This window comes from Paramormyrops kingsleyae, chromosome 24 (assembly GCF_048594095.1).
Source record: "Paramormyrops kingsleyae isolate MSU_618 chromosome 24, PKINGS_0.4, whole genome shotgun sequence".
NCBI classification, from domain to species: domain Eukaryota; kingdom Metazoa; phylum Chordata; class Actinopteri; order Osteoglossiformes; family Mormyridae; genus Paramormyrops; species Paramormyrops kingsleyae.
In genome coordinates, this window is record NC_132820.1 from 18,322,447 (window position 1) to 18,344,367 (window position 21,921).

The 21,921-nt window shown below is 42.8% G+C and overlaps 1 protein-coding gene across 1 annotated transcript in view; it reads right to left on the reverse strand.

The window, feature by feature from the left end:
• The window catches only part of LOC111841797 (uncharacterized), a 45,742-nt gene that overhangs the window by 12,682 nt on the left and 11,139 nt on the right, over nt 1–21,921 (reverse strand). Inside the window, exons 3-10 of the mRNA XM_072706808.1 lie at nt 16,965–17,072; nt 16,575–16,667; nt 15,871–15,951; nt 10,898–11,002; nt 2,551–2,643; nt 2,061–2,150; nt 562–654; nt 288–383 (exon numbers count right to left, since the gene is read on the reverse strand). Of these exons, the coding sequence (XP_072562909.1) occupies nt 288–383; nt 562–654; nt 2,061–2,150; nt 2,551–2,643; nt 10,898–11,002; nt 15,871–15,951; nt 16,575–16,667; nt 16,965–17,072 (759 nt within the window). The remainder of the gene's footprint in view (nt 1–287; nt 384–561; nt 655–2,060; nt 2,151–2,550; nt 2,644–10,897; nt 11,003–15,870; nt 15,952–16,574; nt 16,668–16,964; nt 17,073–21,921) is intronic.

Genomic DNA, 21,921 nt, shown 5'->3' on the forward strand with positions numbered 1-21,921 from the left:
CTCCCCAGTACAGTGTCAGTGCCCCCTACTGGCCAGGAGGCCAATACAGTCCTACACCACTGAAGCAGCATCATAAAGGAAGAACAAAAAAAGCTTAAAAAAATTAAAGTATCAGTGTTGTGCAATGTTAGGTCATGAGTCACAGCTATAGTGAATAAATAACATTGTGGTTAAAAATGTAATATTCATCCAGGTTTAGTACTGAGCATATGGAGATGTCAACAAAGTCCTAGTACACATATTCAGCCTTTATGGTAAATTATGCATCATATCTCTGCTATACTTACAGTATGCAGACATCTCTATAACAAACCAGCCAAAGAGGAAGACAGACCCAGAAATCAGGACAATCAGCCGTAGATCCAGTGGCTGTTTTCCTGTGTCTGAAATGACATGATCACAAAAATCACTGAGAACTGTGGTCAGTAAATGAGCAGTAAGTGGCAGATATTAAACCACAGGAATCCATATATTTATTAAAGGGTTTGTACAAGTTAGCTGCATTATTGAGTTTACATAGTAAAAGTAAAATGGCAGGCCAAACATCTCTAGTGTATTTACCTGCTTTGAGTTTTAATGCTACAGCCAGGGCAACAGAATTCAGGAGAGGGAGACCAAAAGCCCCTGAGAAATATACATATTTACGGGGTTTGGCTGAAAGGTAGAGAGAAATGCATCAGTCATACAGCTACTGTACATACAGCAATGACAAAATTTTTGCCCCGTTTCCCTCTATGTTTGCTTATTCATAATACTTAAATGTGTATGATAACCAAACAAATTTAGTATAAGACAAAGAACATCCAAGTACACAGCACAGTTTTTTAAATGATTATTTGATTCACTGAAGGGCACATTCTGCAATACTGCTCTGCTGCATCCCTCAATTACAGCAAGTCGCCCAGGCCGTTCAGCAGCAAAGCATCCCCACATCATCACACTGCCTCCACCTGTCATGCCCTGCTCGCCTGATTCTCCCGTGTGCCACGCCCCCCTCATTTACCCCGTGTGGAATCCCGGTGTTCCCGGCTGTGTCTGGTTGTTGTTAATTAGTCCTGTATATTTAAGTCCGCGTTCAAGTATGTTTCCCTGTACGGTCATTAATGTTGCGTTGTGATTGTATGGTCCTGCTTGTTTTAACTTTGATTAAACACCTCGTTTGCTCGATGTTCGGAGTCCTGTTCTTGTTTCCCTCGTTCAAGCCACGCAGTACATGACACCACCATGTCTGACTGTGGCCATGATGCTCTCTGTGTGGAACCTATGTTAGCTTTACTCCCATGATCACCATTTTTGCCCAGTGTCTTTCTAATCATGGAGTCAAACATTAACTGATCTGAGCCAGGCCTACAGTTCCTTAGATCTTTATCTGTGGTCTGCTGTAGCTTCCCTGATGAGCTTTCCATGCACTTTTGGAGTAATTCTGCTAGGCTGGCCACTGCTGGTGAGATTTGCCATGGTTCCAAGTCTTTTCCATTTGTGGATGATGACACTCACAGAGGTTTGCTGGAGTCCAAGGGTTTTAGAGATTGCTTTGTACCCCTTTCATCACTGATGTATTTCAATAACTTTCTTTCTCACGTCTTCAGAAAGTGCTTATGATCCAGGCATGGTGTCCACATTACTTGAATGGTTTTATTTAAATGATGTGTTGGTTCAACAGGGCTTGTAGTCAAGCTTCAGTGTGTCTAGTTTATTTTAACTCATTATCATTTAGATTTGGTTCATCGAGTTACTTTGTCACAGGGTTGATATGGATGAATATTTTTTTCTTCAGTGAGTCAAATCGTCATGCAAAAAGTACATTTTTTCAGAGAATCAGAAACAATCTAGTATTATGAATAAAAAAATCACGGGAAGTTTTATCTGTATATACATTCAAACAGCCATACATCTGTCATAGGGTATTTTCATTAAATTGAAACATCTGTTTAAAAATGTTTTCTAAAACAACATTCATAATCTTATGTAAAACATATGAGTATTTATTAAACAAAATATTTAAACTTGACAATATAATACTTGTTTTAAAATAATATCAAAATAAAACAAATATGTACCACAGACATGTTGCCGAACCCAGAATAGAAAGAGCAATGTGACAGTCAAAATGTAGACAAACACAAATTCGCAGATCTTTACAGGTCGTCCTGTGGTCAGAAATAATTACAGTTAATTTCGGGTTTTAATACAACAAGGCATATTAATGAAATAAACTGCTTCATGTTCCGGTAAAATCAGTAAATACTTCTCTGAAGACACAGAACAAATTTAACAAAACCACTCCATCACTGGAAGTGTCCATTTTACAGCTTACACAGAATGTATTACTGTCTATTTCATATTTGATTATATCAAAGTATATGCCTTAAAAAGTAGGGTGTAATTCAATAATAATTTCAAAATAGAAATATATTGCATTATTGTTAATAGCAGCCCAAAAAACATTTCAGGTTTATAAACATTTCACAAACACCATGTACCAGATAGCTGAGAGTTAAAGCTGTATTACAGTCAAATGGTTTGGTTACAGTTAAAGGTTTTCCTTACCTTTGTCATTTTCAAAAATTACACTTAGATACGGGAAACTGAATATTAGGTGAAGAATGAAGAAAATACCCAAAAGGATTTTCTGAGCAAGATCTGAAAAGCAATAAATCATGTAAAACAAGAGATTAAACATAACATAGAACAGGCCCCCATTAAACATTATTCCTCTGTTTACTTTTGACTGTTATATATTTGAGAGGTGAGCATTTACAGGGGTGGACTAAATTATGCCTTAGCTGTTATATGACCAGACCAGATGAAGAGCATCATCAGACCTAATGACTCCCACAAGATGGCTGCCCACACTAACAGACACTGTGGGCCGAGGGCGTGCTTTTATTTTCTCCAAATCTAACCCCATACAGAGGCTCTGCAATACTGAATTTCTGAGCACACTTTGCAAAACTGCATTGCGGAGCACACTCCCAATAATGACCTGTTGAGCACACTCCCCAATACTGCACTGCTGAGCAGACTGCAATACTGCACTGCTGAGCATACTCTGCAATACTGCACTGCTGAGCATACTCTGCAATACTGCACTGCTGAGCACACTCTGCAATATTGCACTGCTGTGCACACTCTGAAATATTGCACTGCTGAGCACACTATGCAATAATGACCTGCTCAGTAGACTCTGCAATACTGCACTCCGCAATATTTCACTGCTAAACACATTATGCAATGCACTATGAAACCTGGCTCCATGATAATGTCCCTGATGCGGCCATCCAGCCAACAGGGCTGACGTCTTTCAGGGCCAACAGAGATGCCTTTCGCTGCAGTAAGACTGATGGCAGGGGAGTGTGTGTTTCAATCAATAACACCTGGTGTACGAATGTTACAGTAGCTGCTATACACTGTTCACCACAGACAGAATTCCTTATTCTTAAATGCCGGTCTTTCAACCTGCAGAGAGAATTCCCTGTTGTTTTTGTAGCAGCTGTATAAGGATGCACTGTGTGGGCTGTATGACACTATGGGTGTTTTTCCACCGCTTTTGGTACTTTCGGTACTTCCATGAAGTGCCGAAAGTTTGGTACTTCTTTCATGTCGGTTTTCCACTGGCGTAAAAAATGGTACCGGTACCAAATGACATCATCAGTGACCGCCCCTGATTGACAGCACAAAATTAAAACTAACAGTTGAGGCTGGAAAATGCGGTTTATTGTTATGACAGCTTCTATCACAGTATAAGATTTAGTAAAATCCTAATCATGCTGCCATCAATTACATTTACGTAGTAGGTACACTTACTTTGGCTAAGCCGATCAAAGCAGTAAGAACTAACTTACTGCTAATTCAGTCTTTTGAAAGCAAACAAATTATTTAATTATGTTTTTTTGATTTTCAAGCGGCATTGTTCGGTGTTTCGCGTGTGCCCCATTTCTTCCAAGCGGCTTGGTATTACGGTGTTCCGGGCAATTCAGTTTCCCTATGTTTCTCCTGTCTATCAGGAAATAATGTTTCCCCTAATATTAAAGCAAAGAGGTATGTGAAATGTCTGAAAATCACTCAGGTACATTATTACATGTGAATACAGTAGATCGTCACGCATAATATAGTCTTATAAGCAATACTATACCGTTTTCATCAAGAAATATCTCTATCCAGAGAATTAAGTAATTTCATTTATTATCTGTAAAAACAAAAAACATAGAAAAGGGATGTGATGTTTTAAAATTAATATATGGCCTGTTTACCTCAAGAGCTTCGTAAAAAGACATGAAAACAACAGCTAAACTGTGTACAAATCAGCGCGCGACAGGGGAAACATAGGGAAACTGAATTGCCCGGAACGGCAAAAACTTTTTTATTTCGAGTCGTGCCATCCAAATACCACTGGATCTGTTCATCCGACCATATGGCGATTAAAGCCTGTGTTTCCTCGTTTGTCCATCCTTCAATTTTACTTTTTTATATTTTTGTTTCTACTGCTTTTTATTTTGTTTCTCGCTGTCATCGCTCTGTGTGTTTCAAAAGATGGCGGTTGTATTTTGTGTTTCAGCGGCAGGCTATTTGCATAACCAATCGACAGCAAATACATTTGCAAGTCCCACCCCAAAGTACCGAAGTACCAAAGAAGTACCCCAACTGGTTTGGCACTTTTGGTACTCGAGATTTCGGTACTGGTACTCGACCGGAAGTCAATGGAAAAGCGAAAGTACCGAAAGTACCGTACCGAAAGTACCGTACTTTGTGCGGTGGAAAAGCGCCCTATTAGTGGGTTACGGTCCAGGTACCTGGTCAGTTTTGTGGTGACTGACAGGGACTTCAGTAATGTCGTGCCCTGCTCATCCGCTTCTCCCTTATGCCATGCCCCCTCATATACCTCGTGTGGAATCCCCGTGTTACCAGCTGTTTCTTGCTGACATTAGTTCAAAGCATTTAAGTCTGCGTTAGGTATGTTTTCCCCAGTCATTGATGTCCGTTCTTCTTTGGTGTATCGTGTTCCTCGTTGTTTGCCTAATTAAAGTGCTCATTCACCCGACTTCCCAGCTCATGTGCTACTTTCCCACTCCGTGCCTGAGAGTACCAGGACAGAATGACCGGACTTGAAGAGAAGACTCCTCATCTGACCGAGGCGGAATACCTCGGTCTAGTTAATGAGGTAATTTATTGGCTGCAACAGTCTGAGGTCCAGGAGGACCCCGCGGCTCGCACCCTGGCTGCTCGCTCTGGGGATATTCTGGAGAGGATTTCCCTGTCAAAAGACTCTCATCTAGTGGAGGAAGTGAGAGTAAACCTGCTGCAGGTAAGATGCAGGGTGGCAGAATCCAATAGCTGCCTGCCCTGCTGCGTGTTGGGAAGAACCCCTCCAGATTCTCAACACAGCAGTATTCATGCTGGAAGCCGCTGCTGCTCCTCCCGAGTGTTTGCCCGCCACTTCGCTACCTGTGTCGGCAGCTAGTCCCTTCCAGGGGATGCATCTGTCCTCAAAGGGGGCCAGGTCTATTGGGGATGCCATCCCGCGGTCCCCATATTCCTTAAAAAGGCGGTACCCGCGGCAGAGGTGCAATCCCTGGCTCTGCCCCCTGAGGTTCCTGTGCCGGCGGTTCCTGCTCTGCCCCTTGTAGTTCCTGTGCCAGCGATTCTTGCCCCGCCCACCAAGGTTCCTGTGCCAGCGGTTCTTGCTCTACCCCCCGAGGTTCCTGTGCCAGCAGTTCCTGCTCTGGCGCCTGAGGTTCCTGCTCCGGTGGTTCCTGCTCTGGCGGTTCCTTCTCCAATCCCCGTGGTTCCTGACCCTCTGGCTCCAGTCCCTGTGATTCCATCTCCAGCGTTCCCTGCCCCCACCGTAGTTCCTGCACCAGTCCCTGCTACCATGCCCCCGACTCCCATGCCCGAGGAGGTTCCTGATCCCCTGGACCCTGCACCCGTGCTCCCAGCTCCCATGGCCCCAGTCCCTGTCCCCAAGGAGGTCCTAGATCCCATGGACTCTGCTTCTGTGCCCCTAGCTCCCATGGTGCCAGTCCCTGTCCCCAAGGAGGTCCTGATAGCCAGACTTCTGCTCCTCCATCATTAGTGAAAATTGAGGAGGAGCTTGAATGGGACCTCAGGGATTACCCTGACTTCCCTTGTGACTCCCTCTGGAGTGACTCCTCCACCACCACCCCAGTATGGCAGATCCCGGCCGGGTCCCCGCCGCTCGATCTCCCAGAAAGTGAGAGAACACCTGTGCCAGGGTCTGGTCCTGTCTACCCTGCCCCCTGGCTTGCCTTCGGTCCCCCTGGCTTTGGCTCAGCGGTTGCCTGCAGGTCCTCTGGCTCCTGCTCAGCAGTTGCCTGGCTTCTGCTCGGCGGTCCCCTGCGGGTCAGCCTGTGGTACCTTGTCAGCCAGCTGCAGTCCCTTCTCCGACACCTCGTCGGTTCACTGGCTGTGGCAGTGCCTTCGCCTGTTGCAGCTTCTTTACCTCCCTCTTTGCCTCCTCTCTCAGTCCCTCCACCTTCCTCCTCGCCCCCTTTGACATCCCCTTCAGCTCCTACTTCACGGTCGCCAAGGGTCCCTCCTGCTCCGGCCTCGCGGTCGCCTGCTGCTCCTGCGGCTTCCGCCTTTCGCCCACTAAGATTCCCTTCGTCTCCCTGTTTGCCCCCGCCCTTTGCCTCTTTGCCTCCAAGTTTTGTGCCCCCTGCGTTTACTCCTCATCCCTCTGTGCCCTCTGTTCCATGTTTCCGTCTTTGGTGTCCCAGTGTCTGTCTACATTCCCTGTCGTGTGTCGTTTGTTGTTTGAGTTAGTCTCCTTGTGTCTGTTCTGCATGTCAGTGCTGTTCCCTTTGCCCCATTAATTTTTCTTGCTTTTAGTTACCCAGGATTCGTCGTGTCCCCGGTCTTGTTTCTCCGAGCACCCAGAGTGCACGCCTTTTGGGGGGGGGGTTCTGTCATGCTCCGCTCGTCCACTCCTCCTGTGTGCCACGCCCCCTCATCTACCTCATGTGGAATCCCCGTGTTACCAGCTGTTTCTTGTTGCTATCATTAGTTCAATGTATTTAAGTCTGCTTTAGGTATGTTTTCTGCAGTCCAGTCATTGACGTCCGTCCTTCTTTGGTGTATCGTGTTCCTCGTTGTTTGCCTAATTAAAGTCCTTATTCACCCGACTTCCCGGCTCATGTGCTGCTTCCACGATCCATGCTGGATCGTACCAGGATGATAATCTGAAAACCATTTTCCGCAAGTTCCATCAGTATGTGGATTTTGCCACCAGGGGGAAAAATATTTTGTACTTGGCATACACAAATATTCCCAAGGCGTATAGGGCTACCCCCAGCCCCTACCTAGGCCTCTCAGACCATCTGTCTGTTATGTTTGGGGTCTAGGGGTAGGAAACACACTTTCACTGACTGGGGCATGATCACACATTTCTTCAAATATCATAAACTTAATTCATGCCAAATGAATAATTTCTTACAGTATATATTTGTTTTGCCATTACACTCATCTTCATTTTAATGTATATGGTAAATATGTCAGATTTTTGTTAAGTTTATAATTTGACATCAAAGTATAGACATTGCAAAATGCAGTTTGGAACACTTGCAGAAACATTATAGAATTACATAGTAAGCAATGGTGGCAGTTTGTTTTGATCCCAGATATCTGATCACCAAAGTCTTGGCTACATGAAGATGACTAAATGGTGTAGTTGCAACATTCATTTGGATAAATAAATAATAAAAAGCTAACTCATGTCACTATTTCTGGCTCCTTTCATTAAATATGTAGGAGCTCACATGTGTATGAATGAGCCATTGTCACCTGGCCACGTCCCTGAAGGGGATGTATCTGGATCGTGTTTCACCACTGCGTTGTTCATGAAATTACCATGCGAATGTGATTTGAATACGCGCTAATATGGCTAATATTGAATATGTAGCAGAATGTAAATAGCGATCTTCGGGTGAGAGCAGTACTACACGCCCCCGATGCAGGTAAAACAAAGTAAGGTGACATGGTTTATTTTTTGCCGATTTAACCTAATTTTAAACTTTAATACTTCCGACAATGGACGTTTTGAAAAGAATACAGATTATGGATTTAGCCAACATTTTTTTTATGATTCTACTTAAAGATTTCAGCGAGATATAAACTGAAATAGACACGAAAAGTACGCTGCATCGCCGACGACGCACTTGACCCCAGAGGGTTAACACCAGCCTATAGACCACTTCTGAAGCAGACTAGGGCAGTGAAATCATACATTACAGTCTGGCCAGCAGAAGCAGCTTCAGCACTTAAGCATTGCTTTCTTCACACAGAATGGTGTGAGAGCTCCACAACCATCTGGGGAGCAGGTCTTTTCTATCACTACAGCTGACATGCAGAAGACCCTGGTCAAGGTCAATCCAAGGAAAGCAGCAGGACCTGAGAACATTCCCGGTCCTGTGCTTAGGGACTGTACTGATTAACTGACAGATGTTTTAACAGACATCTTTAACATCTACTTGAGCCAGGCAACAGCCCCCAAGTGTCAGCTAACTCATGTCACTATTTCTGGTCTCCTTCCATTGAATATGTAGCAACTTTCATGCGTATGCATGAGCCATTGTCACCTGGCAACATCCACCCCTCCTGTTATGGCGCTGATGGGGATCAGCTGGTCATCCCATCCCTACTGTTGTCAGTCTTTGTGTTTTCCCCTGCTCTCTGTCGGTTGCAAGGCTCAACTCATTGAGAATGCGGTTGTCTGTGAACCCCTCTGTCTTGTGATCGAATCCTGCCCCGTTTTTGTTTCGTTTCATCGGTTTCATCAGATTTTCTAGTTACAGTAATTTTGTGGTTTGTTTTCTGTTTTGGTTTCTTGCTTTGTGCTTTGGTTGTGTTTTTACCTGTCTTTCTTATTCCCCCGTGTTAGATTCTGTTTCCTTTTTTCTGTCAGTGTCTTAGTTTTCCCCTCCCAGTCCCTTGATTTAATTATTAGTTTCATCTGTGGCCTATTTTCCCAGTCTTTGCTAATTAGTCTCACTTGCCCTGTGTTAGTCTTATTACCCAGTTTAGTTTCAGTATTTAAGTCCCTGCCTCTGTTTAGTTCCTTAGTGGTTTATTGTTGTTTGTTGTTGTTTAAGTTAAATGCTGGCCCGGTTCCGGCACCGGCAAACGGATGTATCGTAAAAGTGGCCCACTTGTGATTAGACAAATGTGGCCCAAATGTCACAAAACAGAGATGGACCACATGTTAAATACTTTATTAAAAAATTGTTATATGGCTTGCGGCTCCGGCCCACTTCTAGCAAAGGTATACACTGTAAAAAAAAAATCAGTCAAAAAACGGAAAATGTACTGGCAGAAAATTACCGGCACATTTTCCGTTTACGGACTCTTCCTTCAAGTCTCAAGGAAAATATTGTAAATTCACAGTTTTCCACAGGTTGTTGTTCCAAGGAATATTTCTTAAATAATAATTTATTTTCATTTTTAATTTTTCATTCTGCCTATTCAGATTTGTTTGTTTAATAAATGATGTTGTTCGCAAAACTACAAAAAGTAATTTGAGAATATAGTAATTCACTACATTAATTATTTTTCATGACTCAAGGGCCCATAAACATGCATTTATGCAACTGATGAAGCTGGATTCATTTGCAAGACCCTTAACCCCAAATTGAAAATGGAAGTTATTCTGGATACAAGTGTCTGCTAAATGCTGTAAATGTAAAGGGTGTGTCCACCTCAAAACGACAGTACCCACTACCCACCCAGCATCAGACATCCACGGATGTTGTTTTGTTTTTTTTTTTGTTTTTTGTTTTTTTCCTCGAATTCAAAATCCTTGAAGACATTGGACTTTTGTTGTTTCTAAACACATTTGAAGCCTGATCAGGGAGTGTATACAGTTCCTGTTGAAAAGTAGCTCTTACGAGGTTAACATCTCTGAGGTTCAGAAACTGGTAATGGGCCATAATATGGCCAGATCTCAGACAGAGCCTGGCCACTCGTGGCTAACATAAGGCCCTGCTCTGGCTCAGATGTTAATCTGATGCGACAAACGAGAGCGGTCCGCTCAATCACCGTCATTCCATGCGGTATGTGGGCCAGATGATTATGCGTGATGTGGGCCACATCCGGGCCAGAAAGATTTTGCTATCTGGGAAGGGCCGGTGTGTATGTGGGTTTTTGCTGCAACTCTCTAATTAGGTCACTAATCGGAGGACTGATTGGCTGAAGAGTCCTCACACCTGGGTTTGAACAGCTGACCTAAAGGTTATCCCAAAAACCTGCATACACACCGGCCCTTTGCGGATAAGATTGGGCACCCCTGCTGTACATAGACCTTAGTTCAGCATTTAATACCATAATTCCACACAGGCTGGTTGAAAACCTTTCCCTGCCTGGTCTCAGCACCTCCACCTGTTGCTGGACTATGGATTTCCTGACAGAGACCACAGACAGTCCCTGTTGGCAGCAAAACTTCCGGCTGCTGATGGTCTGGTGATGCCCATGACACCTTCATTGTATCTTCATTGGTTGTCCAGCAGGGATGTGTCTTTTTAAACCAGAAGCACACTGAGGAAGGCAACACGCCCAAACGCATCTGTATGGTCACGTTCAATTAAATAAAATAATATTAAGTGTGACCTGTTTTTTTTTCCCTATGCTGATTCTTCTTTGTGGTCAGAACTCTGAAGCTCTGTTATATTCATAGGAGTGAAGCCCATTTTTCCTGTACTCAATATTTGAAAAAGCATCATCATGCAAAATGTTAAAATTTTAAACTAGATACAAACAGGGGAGCGTCAAATTTTATGAACTACGTGCGGTTTAATTATACTCTGATAACTCATTTTAAAGGGTAACTCATGTAAATTATCAGTGACAAACAGGCTGAATATGCTCCAGTACAAAGTTTCATACTTACAGTAAAATCCTTCCAAGCGTACTGTTTCATAATACATTAAATACGCCTTGATAATGATGCAGGCACAGATTCCCAAAGCAGCTACTGTAGTCAGAATTAAATATTCTGAAAAGAGAAAGATCACATTAGTCTGTGGTGTATAATTATCCACATTAGTGCCTTATCCTATCATTATTATGGATATAAAATGTAACATTAGTCTGTGGTGTATAATTTTCCACACCAGTATAAATCAAAGGTTTTCCTCATTTAAACAATCACTCTCTTTACTTCGGCTCCCTTTATAAAGGCATAATTCACACATTTCCAGTCACATGACACCAGGGTTGGGTTGTACTGAAATACAGGTATCTGTGTTACATATTCAGAATACACAAATGTGTATGCTGTGTTCAGCTCATGTTATGTTTGTGAAACAGTATTTGAGAATAGAGACACTTTATAAAAATTAAGAAAAAAAATTTCCAAGGGGAAATTCTTCTGCAAATAGCAGCAAGTGTGAAGAGCACAGACAGACAGACATATAGTGCAAAACAGACAAAGTGCAAAGACAGTAGAGAGTGAAAATAAGGAAACGTGGTGCAAACAAATTAAAAAGTACACAGTACTAAAATAAAATGGACAGTGGATTATGACTGGAATATTAAGATAATGAGTAAATACTATTATTATTTTTATTATTTTATTAAATTATAAAATATTTTTATATTTTAATACACTGAGGAGCCAAAACAGTATGACTACCCTGACGTGATGTGAATAGTGTTGACTGTCTGGAATCAAGGCCTGGAATATATTAGACAGTAAGCCAACACTTGATACTTGTAGTCAACAGGATTAAGATCTGAGTGGATCATTACGGTCAGACGACTGGGTCAGAGCATCACCGATACAGCAAGGCTTGTGGGGAGCTGACAGCCAGCCATGGTGAGAACCTACTGAGAGAGTCTGAGGAGGGAAAAACCACCATCTGCTGACAGGGTGTTGGGTGGCCAAGACTGATCGAAGTGAGATGTGAATGAAGGCGATCCCTTCTGGAACAAACCAACAGACGGTTGACTGTGGCACAAATGGCAGATAATTTTAATGATGGTCATGACATACAGAGCATCGAACCCTGCTGTGCCTGGGGGAGGACATGGTCAGGATGGCTCCGTCAACTGCCCCCCACCCCGGTTTGCCCCCATATCTGCTCGGTCATGTTAAAATACCCCCTGAAATACCCCCAAGTACTCAGGAAGGTCAGATTCGGAACTGTCCCACACTCAGTTTGAGTTGACAGTGCATGTTGGGGGGGGGGGGGTCACTGGAGGAAAAGGCCCTGCAGCGGGTAGCCAGGTCAGCCCAGCACATCATCGGTACCCAGCTCCCATCTATCACAAACAGTGCCTTCATAGTGGTCTGAGCATCAGCAGAGACCTCGCCCACCCCAGCCAGGGTCTGTTCTCCCTCCTGCCCTCTGGGAGGCGCTACAGAAGTCTCTCTGCCCATACTTCCAGGCTCAGGAACAGCTTCTTCCCTCAAGCTGTTAACCTCCTGAATCGTCTACCCACTGAACACTGAACTCTTCGGAACCCTCACTTGCTATTTGCACCATTTTATTTTATTGCACTATTTTTATCTGCAACTTATGCCTACTGTGTTTATCTTAAACTTTTCAGCTGCATCTCACTATACACTGAAAAAAATTAAACATTGGATCAACTTAAAATATTACTTCATTTTTTCACACTTAATTTTTTCAAGTCAGTTCAACTTAAAGTAATCAATCTAATACACAGGTGTCAAACTCCAGTCCTGGAGGGCCGGAGCCCTGCACATTTTTGGGTTCACCCTCATTTAACACACCTGATTCAACTCCTTGTACTAATTACCACACAGCTCTTGAACTGAATCATTTATGGTGGAACAGGGAAGGGACTAAGCTACACAGGGCTCTGACCCTCCAGGACTGCAGTTTGACACCCTTGCCATAGAGTGTTAAGACAATGTGTGTCAACCTCTTCCCAAATTGCAAGCCCAAAATGGGTGGCCCATATCTGCCCCATTTTAATGTGCACTCATTTGAACTTATTTGGGCATTCAGCTGCTGTGTTTTACTAATCCACCATAATAATAAAGACTCAGACCAACATAGCCTTTTCTCATTTACGCATAAGAGAAAAGGTGTTTTCAATCAGGTTAAGAACCAGTCATGTTCACCTGAGAACTGCATGTGGTGTAAAAGTGAGTTAAATGTATGGCACCAAGCATGGATTATAAAGCTAGACTGTGTTAGACTGCATATCATAATTATTTAGCAGTACTGAGAAAAGGTGAGAGCTTAATGGTGGAAGGAGTGTGTTTCTGCTAAAGCAGATATAATGGTTGGTGGCCTTATTGCTTTTAGACCACAACTTGGGATAGAAGAACAAATCAAATCACTTTGCTCATTTAATATTCAGAGTTTCATTTAGAAACCCACCACGATTGAGGATGGTATGGCACTGATATTAATATTTACCACCTGTTGCTCTCACTTTTTCCGGGTTGCCTGTGTTGGTGTATGTTAATTGGTCTGAGTAGTGCATTTTAGTCCTATATATGTGTATCCACAAAGAAATTTTCTCAATTGTACAGGTCTGGATGCTTTTCCTAGAGAGCCCAAGCTTGGAGAAGAAACAAAAAAATTGATTTTCCTCTCAGCCAAATTCTCTCCTACTTAAACCATAGAAGATAACGCACAAGAACCATTTCTGTGGTTTTTGTTTTCTTGCCCTATTCATCACAATCGTGGTAGATTAAAAAAAATAAAAAATCTGTTGTCAAAAACAGTACTGTGTCATGCTATGCAAATATACATCCAGCACCATTGGTCTACAGGGGAGTGGGTGGTACCAGGAGCTACACAGAAAAGGGTATCACAACTGTCCTAACACCTTTCCGCATATATTAATCATCCAAGGGCAGGACTGGCAATCAAACACAACCCCAACACCATTAAAATATATAACAATCAGGAGAGTCATCCAATAGTTCTTCTGCCAATTTTTTGATACCAACATGCTATAAAATCACATGTCAGCAGAAAAACCACCAAGACTACAGCTCTCTAACTACCAAGATCAGTCAGAACAGCAAAATAAAATAATAAAAAGTTGTAAGGTCCTTTTTGGTCAGAGTCTTTCTCATGATGGTGAGTAAATCTGGGATGGCTTTTCTGATCCTCATAACTTTTTGTGCGCATATTACAATGGGGCAGATATGTGGAAGTGGAGACTCATTGTCTTAACACTCTATGGCAAGGGTGTCAAACTGCAGTCCTGGAGGGTCAGAGCCCTGTGTAGCTTAGTCCCTTCCCTGTTCCACCATAAATGATTCAGCTCAAGAGCTGTGTGGTAATTAGCACAAGGAGTTGAATCAGGTGTGTTAAATGAGGGGAAACCCAAAAATGTGCAGGGCTCCGGCCCTCCAGGACTGGAGTTTGACACCTGTGTATTAGATTGACTACTTTAAGTTGAACTGACTTGAAAAAATTAAGTGTGAAAAAATGAAGTAATATTTTAAGTTGATCCAATGTTTCATTTTTTTCAGTGTACTTCAGGCACAACTTCACCTATGGAGACATGCTTATATGTAAATCTGTATGTATATGTTAAAATGTGTATCTGTTTCATTAATTTATCTGGATAACCTATGTATAATGTATGTGATATACGCCTAATCTGTGTATGTATAACTTACATAAAATGTATGTGATGTACACCTAATCTGTGTATGTATATATGTAGAAATGGGCATTGTATGTATGTACAACTTGTGTATAATGTTTGTGATGCATGCTTAATCTGTGTATGTATACATAATTTATGTATAATGTATGTGATATACGCCTAATCTGTGTATGTATATATAACTTTTGTATAATGTATGTGATATATGTCTGCTGTGTTTGCCTCCCTGTGCAGCCGGCTGCACATACACAAGATGGCCTGGTGGAGAGGTTTCACTGCACCCTGGAACAGCTGACCTGGATGCAAAGCGTTCTGGTAGTGGTTTGGGGATGTCGATACTCACGTGCTCCAAAAGTTTGTGCACAGACTATTTTGGCTGTTCATTACCAATACACAATTACTCATTTAATCAACCTTGTTGGCATTACAACATATTACAGTGTCTAAAGGTATTGAGAATGAGGTACATTTTGAGTATCCTACCAGAATACAATACTGAATACATTCAGTACTGTGCATTCAGCATTCAGACACTACATGCTTATTCATAGCATTCTGCCCAAACCTGTGTGACCCTCAACCCTCACACTTACACAGTTGAGTAACAATAAAAGAGACAGTGTCATAAACTCACTTTTCGCTTTGAACACAGACATGTTTTTATCCATCCATCCCTCTGCTGTCCAGACCCACACATAAGTCAGAATTAATGGGTCTGGACCAATCAGGGCTCAGTCCCACACCCACAGACCCAGGAATCGAACCCTTAGTGTGAAGTTACAGTACTGCCCACTGTGTCACAACACCTCTGGGAACCAGCAGAGGGCGCTCACAGTCTCTCCTTCCTGCACCACTCTGAACTCGCCAGACCAGTTCCACTGGTTCCTATCAGTGCACCAGCCTCTAGTTCCCTCCTTTCCCCTCTGCCTGTTTAAGCTCAAGCTCCCCAGCAGTCCTCATTCGGACCTTGAACCCCTGGCCTGTGTATCCCTATCTGTGCTAGTCCTTATACTCTCTCTGTTTGCACCTGGTTCTGCTGTGTTCCAGTTGCCCTGTCCCTACCGTTCCAGTCCCGTACCCTGATTTTACCCTTATTAAACCCTGTTCTGATCCTTCCTCACCTCTGGATATCTGCCTCCTTTCCCCCCCTCCTTACAGTCGGTCGTGACACACTGAGCCTCCACAGAAGTTATTAAATGTATTAGAAACACCAACCTCCATTTACACACATAATAAGTATGAAAATGCAGGGAGACTCACCTAGTTTAAAAGTGTTGTTAATCCAGGCAATAAGTTGAGAATAAATAGCAAGGAACAGCAGGTTAAACATTCTGGAATTATCTGTAAGGGCAAACAGAACAAATCAGACACCCTCAATCAGTCAATACAGATATAACATGATAATAAGTAACAAATTGTCCTTGGGCTTTTCTTCCCCTGAGATAAATCCTGCCGTCCCCAGGGCCTGACTCCACTGTGAGGTCATGCACAGTAAGACCCATGATCTGAGGGCAGTGGGGGTCAAAGCACAGGCCAAGGAGTCTAATGCCCCCGCAAATCAAAGGGTCCCTCAAAACCCTGTGGTGTGATGAAGGTGTGGGTCGGCATGTGTCGGTTGGGGGGATCCCGGACCATCCCGCATGGCGGCCAGGTGCCCCCCCAGCGCGGACACCCTACATGTCACCCTACATCAGGTCCACACAATAACATCCTACTGGGTAAAATGTCAGGTGCACAGGGTACAAGTGTAATCTGTCAAAGACCAGAACCTGCAAACTTCACACAAAGAGCAGAGGTGGGACTCGAACCCCCAGCCCTGGAGTTAAGAAGCAGCAGTGCTGCCCACTGGGCCTGTGTGCCACGGAAAACGAAACAGCTCTAAACCTCATTCTGGTCAGAATTCTTAATATGCCAATGGACATTAATGTTAATGTGAACAAATAAATTCACATAAATATACTTACACAGGAAAAATTCCATGATTACAAGAAAGTGTCTAAGTCGTACTGTTTCTCCCATCCTTCCGGAACGTATTATCCAAAATACACTGAAACCAGCTGAAATAAGGGAAGATAAGTTTTAGTCACCAGACACAGACACAAACAGATGTGTTCAGTGATCCTGTGTTTAAAACCCTGCACAGCACTGTCACCTGGGGTTCTGAGTTGAATCCCATATTGGATGCTGCACTAAGCACACTTTTAAATATCAATGTCATTTAATTTATGTGTTTAATTCACTACAATGTAGCAAATAAATACCTCTATACCAAGTTCTGCCCCAGTGTTCCTGATATTCCAAAGTCGAAAACAAATTTTAAACACATACTTTACAAAACCTGAAAACGTACTTACCTGGGAATAAAACCATGATGACTGGCATCATTAATAAAGTGGAAAATGTTGCAAGTTGTTCTTTCCAAGCTGCAGCTGAGTATTTTGCCAGATAAACACTGACAGCAACTAAAATAAAGTAAGAACAGAGTCAGTCACCATGAAATTCATGTCAAACAGAGTACAAACACAGATGTGTTCACTGGTGCTGCACAGGCCTGTCACCTAGCGGGGGGTCTGGGTTTGAATCCCTTATTGAACATTGTGATATGAAAAGCACATCCTAGAGTGTTTGGCTTGGACATTTGATCCCTAAATGTACATATTAATTATGAAAAAATCATTTAAAAATCCATGTTGTACATTTCTGAAATCCCAGGGGCCAAAACAAATTAAATTAACATACTTTATCCATCCATCCATCCATCCATCCATCCATCATAACCCCTTCTCAAGTACAGTTCCATGGTGAGAATATCCCTAAAAAGTCCAGAGCACCTGCAGGCAGAGGCGTCATGCTGATAGAGACTGAATTTAAGAATGAGCCGGGGGGGGGGGGGGGGGGTTCAGACGTTCCTGCTCCCCAGGTCAGAAAGGATATGTCAGAACCTGCTGTCAGCATCCCCTCCTGAATTGAGAATATGAATTTGAAGGACCCGCCTGAGCAGAATGACCACCTCGCATCTCCGAGAGGAAGCGGGTGAGGAGGAAACAACCCTGTAGAACCTGGAGCCTCACAATGCATCCCGCCACAGTAAATGGGTCTATATTAAGAAGGCAAGATCAACCTTCTCAAAAATTCAGGCACACTGGACCTTTGTTGTGTGGTATTCGGGGCTCTAACATTCCAAGAGGCTATATTTACATTAGCCATGATCTAAACATAAAACATGGACAGCAAGGTGTAAATGAAAAAACATGTAAGTATAATCTCAGAGTGCAATTTGCCTCAGGAAAAACCTACTGCCCACCCCCCAGGAACGAAAGCAACCCCCCCCCCCCCAACCCCATTCTCTGGATAGCTACAGCATTCTAGCAGGAAAGAGTCCCATCAGCTAACCAGACCGCAGCGATAATCTAGCAAACACTCAAGTACTAAATTAACAAAAACAGACGTGAAGGGTGAATTAAACACAGAAGCATCAGACAACAGGGCTGTACAATGCAGAAAAGTACAGTGTCCTGCAGGAAATGTACGGCAAGCTTTGGGGAGAAAGAATCAAGCAGGAAGACTGGAAACGGTCCATGACGGTGTTCACATCCTCTGGAGTAGAACACAACACATGCTGAGCTTCATGAGGCACGCAGGAAAGATCAGCAAAGGAGACAGACCCAACTTGCCCTTTGCCCTCCCGATTGGGGTGTTCATCACTTTCTTAGCTGTGGCTGTCTTGGCACTAAAATCTTGATAAAAAAAGATTCTCCCACCTTTGAAGCTGAGGTTTTGGATTTTGGGCTTTACGCATCACAGTCTGCCAATCATGAAAGTCAATAAAGTGCATGATGATGGGGGGGGGGGGGGGGGCAAGAAGAGGTTTCATACGGCCACACAGCCTGTGAGCACGGTCAATGGCCGGCTGAAAGTTAGGGAGATGAGGGAAGACAGCCGACCAGAGTTGGCTAAAAAAGTATTAAGTTTAAACCTACCATTATACGAGTGTCTGGTAAAGAGTAAGACATCGTACAATAGAGAGAGAATAAAAGAGAGACGATCGGGGTCAGTTTGGGGAGATCCTAGGTAAGGTTTGATTTCTAAAATGAGATCCGGAGGCAGCAAATAAATGAAGCCAGATGCTGAGATGTCTCCTATTGCAAATATTATGAGATTTAATTACGGAGTTGGGTCATGTGAACAATTGCCGATTTGGATAAAAGAATGTAGTTTTCCGAATGTAGGTAGTTTCAATTTGAGACATATGGAACAATAAAAGCCTGACCAGTCCTGTGCCCCAGCCAACCTGACATCCCCTGTCTCCAGTCGTTCTTCTTTCAGAATTGCCCGACTGCAAAATACGGGAAGCCTGAACACAGACAAGATCAACCTTCTCAAAAATTCAGGCACACTGGACTGGTATTCGGGGCTCTAACATTCCAAGAGGCTACACGACGTCCTGCAGTTGCCCATGGTTGAAGTGGCAGGACCTGATGGTGACCGTATGTTAGTCCACCAACCCTGAACTGCTGGTGACCTAAATGATGTAACGTGGAGCTTCACCGACCCCCGATGAACAGGGGGAGTGAGGTTTGCAGAAGAACTGGGACAGTTCCACAGAGAATTTCAACTAGCGGTGTAACGACACGTGTATTCGTATTGAACCGTTCGGTACGAGGCTTTCGTTTCGGTACGCATTACAAACCGAATGATTCAGAAAAATACTTTTATCCCTCTGGAGTCGACGGTCAGTGATGCCGAGTATCTTTCTTGTCTATTTCAGTTCATAACTCGCTGAAATCTTATTATAGAAACGTGAAAAAAACGCTGACTAAATCCGTAATCGGTCTTCTATTCAAAACGTCCATTGTCAGAAGTATTAAAGTTTTTAAAATTAGGTTAAATCGGCAAGAAAGTAAACCATGTCACCTTAATTTGTTTTACCTGCATTGGGGGCGTGTAGTACCGCTCTTACCCGAAGATCGCTATTCACATTCTAAATAGCTGCATTAGCGCGTATTCAAATCGCATTCATGGAAATTTTATTAACAGCGCAACGGTGAAACGCGATCCAGATACGTCCCCATCAGCGCCATAAAAGGGGGGTAGGGACGTGGCCAGGTGACAATGGTTCATTCATACACATTAAAGTTGCTACATGTTCAATGAAAGGAGCCAGAAATAGTTACATGAGTTAGGTTTTTCTTATTCATTTATCCAACTGAATGTTGCAACTATACCATTTAGTCATCTTCATGTAGCCAAGACTTTGGTGATCAGATATCTGGGATCAAAACAAACTGCCACCATTGCTTACTATGTAATTCTATAATGTTTCTGCAAGTGTTCCAAACTGCATTTTGCAATGTCTATACTTTGATGTCAAATTATCTGACATATTTACCATATACAAAAATCTGACATATTTACCATATACATTAAAATAAAGATGAGTGTAATGCCAAAACAAATATATAAGAAATAATTTATTTGCCATGAATTAAGTTTATGATATTGAATGAAATGTGTGATCATGCCCCAGTCAGGGAAAGTGTGTTTCCTACCCCTGGACTCCAGAGGGTTATATTTGAAAAAAATAAAAGAGAATAAAGTGTGTAAAATATAATGTTTTCAGTGCTACTACGCTCAACAAGGCAGCCCAAACGACGTGACAGGCAACGTGCTGACTGCCCCTCCCACCCCCAAACACTACTCCAGTCAGTCAGGCATTTGCTGCACTGGCTCGTTGCAAAATAGCTAATAACGTTAATGCAATTATCAGACCAGAAATAGACGATCCTCCTGTAACAAACAGGTCTGGAGTTTGGGAGCACTTTGGTTTCCCTGTAAGTTATGAGGGTGATGGCAAGAGAGTGGTGGATAAAATGTGGACACACTCATCTTTCTGGAAAAAAAACTTAAAAATTGATTGAAACTGAGTTCCATATAAAAACAAAATTGTTCTTTTCTTTCTATTAGTTTATAACTACTACAAAATTACATAATTTTTTTTTATCAGGAGCTTTTTGGTTTTGGTTATAAAGGAGGTTTTGTTTTATTTGCTGCTAAAAAGAAACCTCAGAAGATGGGTGAAGAATAGCTTCATCGTTGTTTAAAGTAAAAGAAAAAAACAAGATCATACTTTTTTGATGTTTTAATAAATAAAAAAGTGAAAAAAATCAAAGAAATTATCTGGCATTTTTTGTTTATTTTTGCTGTATCGAAAACATACCGAACCGTGACACCACTGTGTCGTATCGAACCGAACCATGATTTTTGTGAACCGTTACACCCATAATTTCAACCCACCTGTTATGAACTCTGCTGACTACTTGGACTGCATTTAGGATTGGACTTTTCCAAGATATCCACTGTCTGGCATGAGGTGGACTATATCACTACCCAACACCCAGATTATGATCATGGGGATAATGTGGAATATCGTGCATTCCTGCCCAGACTGCCGGAACAACTAAGGGAGGCTTTCCCTATGCGAAGGGACATAACCAGGATCTCCTCCTGCAAACAACAGGAGGGAGAGACTGTCACATAGTATTTTCAGAGGTTGATGGAGGTGAATGTCGCCCATTGTGGAATAGCAAGACTGGGCAACATGAATTCAGGCCCGGCTGTGACTGCCTACAAAGCCCATTTTAAATAGTTTCTTAAACAGAATGAGACCGGAAATATCTACAAACAGACTTGCATCACCTATGATTCTGGCAAATTACAATTAATTGAACAACATGCGAAATACGCAGAGAAATTACTAAGAGACAGAGCGCAGAAACAACAGAACAAAATGGACGACACACTGGAAATAATGGCATCAGGATGATGACGGGGAAAAAGCAGGGCCTCAGGAAGGGGCAGGGGCAAGATCCAAGGTGATAATACAGTGGGTGGGGGGAAGGTAAGGGGTGAGTCCAAATGCACACTGTCCACCGCCGCTTACAATGCTTTGCTCCTTACTAACCCCGCTAACTGCAATGAAGACTCGCTTACTCAGCAAAATTCCACGACTCTCGTGACACAAGCTATCACATATCTTGAACAGAAAGTGTAGAAACTGCAAGCCACGTATGTAGAATACGACTCAGACGCGCATAAGGCTACCCACTGTGATGTTGACGGTAGAAGGAAAAGACAGAGTTTCTGATTGATTCAGAAGCAGGAAATTCTGTAATGAAAATGGCTGAGTTCAACTCACCACCCAAACTTAGTGGAAGGTTCCTCAACATTGTGGGATTGTCTGCCCAAATTATAACAGAAAAGTTCACTAAACCTTTAAGATGTGTTCTGAATCCAGATACTAAATTCAAATTC